The 5,688-nt window shown below is 36.6% G+C and overlaps 1 protein-coding gene across 1 annotated transcript; it reads right to left on the reverse strand.

Moving 5' to 3' along the window:
* Positions 1–743: 743 nt before the first annotated feature.
* On the reverse strand, positions 744–5,478 carry LOC144257392 (tripartite motif-containing protein 43-like). Its single transcript, XM_077803646.1, has 6 exons — positions 5,068–5,478; positions 4,320–4,415; positions 3,513–3,743; positions 2,881–2,903; positions 2,076–2,173; positions 744–1,237 (listed from the first exon to the last, which is right to left on the reverse strand). Exons 1-6 carry the CDS (start codon positions 5,476–5,478, stop codon positions 744–746), a joined length of 1,353 nt encoding a protein of 450 aa, XP_077659772.1.
* Positions 5,479–5,688: the final 210 nt, after the last annotated feature.

Genomic DNA, 5,688 nt, shown 5'->3' on the forward strand with positions numbered 1-5,688 from the left:
TCCAACTTTACTGGCTTCAATGAAAAATGAGTCCTTGTCCCGAGTGTGAGAAAGAACTTCATTTGTTTTTATTTCCCAAGGAAAAATAAATTATATTTTCTTAGACCAATAGAAAGATGAAAACATCAAAATAATGTTTATTGCAGACAATGATATAAAAATTCATCCTACACAATGTCATTCAGCTTAAATCATAAAATTATGCAATCTTAAATCTGACAAATTCACAAAACATGTAAGCAGTCACAGCATGTAGTGTATCTGGAACACATGGTTTGCCAATCATTTTATGTCCCACAAAAGATGACCGACCATCATTAAAAGGAAAAAAAATTCAAGTCAAAACAATTTGGTAATTTACGCTGTCTTTATATTTAAAAAGAAAGTTACAGTCAACAAATTGCCATTTTAATTTTTTCATTGGGTATTAAACCCAGGGGTATTCTACCAAAGAACTACATTGCCAGCCCCCCCCTTTTTTTTTCATCTTCTTCTTATTATTAATTTTAATTATTTTGAGACAGGGTCTTGCTAAGTTTCCCAGGCTGGCCTCAAACTTGAAGTCCTTCTACATCAGACTCCCAAATTAACCAAATTGTGTGAATTAATAGGCATGTGCCACCATGTCTGGATCAAGTACAAATTACTTAAAAAGCACTAAAGTACAGTATTGTAAACTTCAACTAGGAAGGGCTGCCCGGAATGTAAATTCCCCAGGCATAGAGTTCCTGACTTACCCCTGTTCACTTGTGGCCAGTGTGAACAAAAGGCCTGACTGGGAAATTCAGAGAGCCAGAAGGGTACCGCCATATGAGAGAACACTTGGCGACGTTCACGAAACTCACACTTTCACTCTCAAAATCAACAAACACACCAACCCGGCCCTGAGGCTTCTCTACATAGTGAGAAAGCATTGGGGAGGTTGTCAAGAGACTATGGCCATCATCTTGCTTCACACAAAGGAGAAGAAACATGTCTTCGGATTCAGTCACTGTGCCATTCCTTCTTATCCAGGAATCCTTACAGACTCCTACAGCCCAGTCCAAAGGGTCCTTCATATCTAATTCCCAGTACAATTTCCCAGAGTTGAAACTCTCTGTTCCCCATGCAGCAAAATAGTTAATTCCATCAGAATTCAAAGACGAGTCTGGAAGGACGTGCCCAATTCTCAAACGTCTCACATCATCAAATAGCTTGAGGTTATCACTGGACAGTGTATTTTCAAAGGATATCTCCACTGTAGAATGAAGAGAATATTCAAATCAAAACCAACTTTTGAATTGCTGTTAGATGAGAAGGTCTACCCGAGTCTTAATGGGGGGGGGATGGGGTGGCAGAAGAAGAGGGGTAATTGTGGCTGAAGTGCATTGCACTCACAGGTTTCTAGAATACAGCAGAAGAAACAATAGTCCAACCACAATGAAAACACTGCTAAATATATGGACACTGGAATAAAAGGGTGAGCATGTCTACTTCCAGCTTGTTAATTTTCATTTCATCTGAGAAATTGGAGCTCTGCATTCCCATTCAATCCAAAGCAATAATTCCTTGCTATGGTTCCTATTTAGTTCTACCATGGAAATCTAAAAACTGCTTCATCATATACCAACTTGTCTTTTTTTGATGCTTGTGAAATATTGCTCTGTGCATTCAGTTATTTTATGTTTGTTCATACATGCTATTATATTAAATTTAACGCACTTAGTATATTACCTTTAATAAAATACGTATCACACATTCAATTTCTAAGACATTTTAAGGGTAATGTTTAAATAACCTTCATCACTCAGTGCAATTAATTTAAAATGGGAACATATTGAACTAATTTATAATTGTCTTATTGATTGAAATGGTTTTGTATGTATAGCCCAAATCACATTTATTATTATACCAGTGATCACTTATTTTTTTCCTTATTTAATCATGGTGATCATATTACTAAGTATAATTATAAATACCAATTGGCAGACCATTCCCTTTGGGTAAATTAAAGGTTAATAAATGGAAAGGTTTCCCATAGAAAATCATCATTGAAAGTCATTACACTATGCTCCCATCACTGGGCTGACACTCACCTTGGAAACACTTGAGCCTGTCTATCAGTCCAGTGATGGTCTGGGCAGGAAGTGCTGGCTTTATAGGCTGAGGCAAGTGCAGCTGCACTGATTCACTCCTGAAAGCAGGAAGAGGACATGAATCTTCTGGTGACAAAAATGACATCACAGTTTTTAAGGAACTAAACAACAATTCTGCTGAAAATGTTTCTTGAAACCCTTTTCTCATGAATGTACCTCTGTGAACATGAGAAGGGACTGTCTCTAGGAATCTTTCTTACTTAATTTGCAAGTTAACAACCCATTTCTCAGAGGTACCCATGTTTCTCATTAGCTAACTAGGATAGGAAAAACTGCCCCATGCACCTCAATGTTTCTGATTTACAATGTCAAATCATACATGGTTGCATTTATCTTATTTATTTATTTTTGAAAAGAGAGAGAGAGAGAGAGAGAGAGAGATAATTTATATATATATATATATATATAGTTTTTGGCGTACACAGCATCTTTGTTTTGTATGTGGTGCTGAGGATGAAACCCAGGCCGCACGCATGCCAGGCGAGCATGAGCTTGAGCCACATCCCCAGCCCCACATGGTTGCATTTATGAACGTCAACATTCAGCCCAGGATGACATATCCCTCAACCAACAGGGGAAATAGAGGCTGACTTCTCATTAAGGGGAACAGAAAATCATATTCAAACAAACACATGAACACACAGTTGATTACTCTCTACATAAACTATGCCTTCACTTTGTTAGAAACTTAAACACTTTCATAGCTCTCAATGGTACCCTAGTTTACACTAAAGTCAAAATTTACCTGGTCAATAGATCTCCCATGTCCTGCAAAGAAAACAAAAACAAAAACAGCTTATTTTTTTTAAGAAACTGAACTGTATTTTGTTTTTGGAAAGATCATGTAGTATCAAATATCATCACACCCACACCAATGCTTCTTATGAATTCATTTTCATCTCTCAGAACAGTACCAGTAAAGCATATTTAAAGATTCTGAATTTGTGATTAAATCAGAATGCAGAGGGTCTAAAAAGTGTGAGAATGAAGGATATCAGTAATGCACAGTGTTTACTGTCCCCAATTCCATAACTTTTAAACAGAAGAAAGAGAATATAAGGTTTTCCAAGATGTCTGCATATTGTCAAATGGCAGGCAAAAAATGAAATCTTCATGAATAAATTGTTATTTTTCTGGATCTTAGAGAAGCAAGAGACAACAGAAAAATTTAAAAAAAATTCTAAGAGAGCTACTCACAAAGTTTCATAAATCTTGCTTATTTATAGTCAGGATAGAAGGTAAACTTTAAGTAGATTATATCCAAAGAGGAAAGAACCCCATAATTGATGCAGGAAATATAAAAACTACCAAATAATGTGGTCAAAATTGATAACCCCAAATCATACAAAATACTTTCATGCACAACTCAGTTCTTACCTGGAGCAGCTCCACATAGGGTTTATGGGACATTTTCACCAGCTCCTCATATATTTCTCTTAGGTCTTTCTTCTTTTGAACCATATCGGCTTCACTTTTTTTGAGTTCCTCTAAAATTCTTTTGCTTTCCTTTCTAAGAATGTCTAGATGTCGATTTTCCTCCTCATGAAGAACTGGATGTAGTTTCCTGTACTCAGCCCTGATCAGCTCTTCCCTGAGATACACATAGTACTGTAGGGATAGATTGTCTAGATCACAATTCCAGTATGATTTTATCCTCCTCCACCTAAACCTCTCTCTTTGACCATTGTCTTTTTACCAGTATGTTACATATGCCATAATTTTATATTTATCCACATTGCAGAAATTAGAAATTCACTCTTCTTCTATCTTCATTCTTTCCCTAGTTTTTTATAACAATGGCAAGGAACCAAACCCATCCTTCCCTCCAACCATTTTTATCTGCTTCATGAGTGCCTGAAATATCTTAAGAAAAGGTTTTGATTGACAATTTATCCTTCAAATATAAATTTCTATATGCATGCAATTAGAATTTATAGCTGTCACATAAATAACTATATGCAATATTCTGATCTCTGGTTAGAAAATTAATTTTCATCTCAAACCTCCCTATGACACTGCCTGGTCATGTGTTTGATCAACAAGGTCAAATTTTACTTTCAGGATTCAAAGCCACCAGAAATGATGTACCTAATATCCTTACACCATGATGCTATAGTGAATAATGGATGGATTTCTAGTATGTCTGTTTCAAGCTGAGTCTCAAGGAAATAGACTCATACTTACGATCCATGGACTGATTATTTTCTTCTCTTCATTTATATTTCTTTGATTTACTTGGATCTTTTCCCATAATGATCTTATTTGCTTTAGGAGCTTCTCCTGTAAAAGAAATATAAACTCAAACAATAGAGAAGCATGCGCATTTGGTTTCAATCTCACAATGATAGAGAATAAAAAAATAAGAGATAAGTACTTTAGTGAGAAAAAAAATCATATTGCTTTCCTTTTGCTATTGATGATTGTGAATTTTAGGAGATTTCAGACTGCAAAAGTGCATAATGTAGCCATGTGCCTAGGGATAGTGATAAAGATGAATAGTTTTTAGATAGTGTGGCAATTGGCTTTAGAATTTTGTTTTCTGATGCTCTACCCTGCTAATTCCCCAAAGCATTTTATCTTATTTATTCCCTAGTGTTAGTAAATATTCATGCTGTATAGAAATGTATTGCATTTGTCATTTTGGTAGCCAGTAACTCTTTTCAAAATGAGCAGTTTCTAATGCCTTACCCATGAAAATTAAAATTAAAGTGACCAACTACCTCTGTGGAATCAAGCTCCACAAAGGCAGGCATGCTTGCATATTTTATTTATTGCTTACATCTTTGGTTCTTAGCTTCTTCCTTGATGCTTATAAAATTACCTAGCATACAGAAAAGAGTAGGGCAATCATCATCATCCAGATCCTCAGCTCTTTTGAAATCTCTTAGCTCCGCGGCTCAGCCTTCACAGTGTTCTCACTGGTGTCACTTACCTGGTATTCCTCAGCAGCCCTTTCCACTGAAGGGTGGTTGTGAGCCCTGTGCTCCTGAGGGTTGCAGCAGAGCCAACAGAGCAGGTTCTTGTTCTCCTCACAGAAGATCTTCTTTGTCTGCTGGTGGGTCACACATATATTTTTCTCAGAGTTCAGGAATTGCCTGAGATGAGCCTGCCTTGCCATAGATGTAAGATTCTTCAGAAGAATATTGTTTTTGACATCTCCCTGCTGTGATGGCTCCCTGCACACAGGGCAACAGGCAAGAATTTGGGCTTGTCCCCAGGGAACGAAGAAACAGGGCCAACAAAAGCTGTGCCCACAGCCTATGGTGACTGGGTATATAAGGTACTTCAGGCAGACAGAGCAAGTGAGTTCTTTCTGGAACACTTGTGGTATTTCTGAATCCATTATTCTGAGGGAAGAAAACCATAAGGATTTAATCATCTACCCTTAAAGAGATAAAGACCTGAACCAATTTTTACTCATATTCTCATTGAATAACACACTACTGTCTAGAGAATAATAATTTTGCTTTTGTACATGACAAAACAGAACAAACTGAGTAAATAAAGAATGCAAATAAATCAAATATTTAAGTGAGTAGCTCTTATACAAGTC

Source organism: Urocitellus parryii, chromosome 11 (assembly GCF_045843805.1).
Source record: "Urocitellus parryii isolate mUroPar1 chromosome 11, mUroPar1.hap1, whole genome shotgun sequence".
NCBI lineage: Eukaryota > Metazoa > Chordata > Mammalia > Rodentia > Sciuridae > Urocitellus > Urocitellus parryii.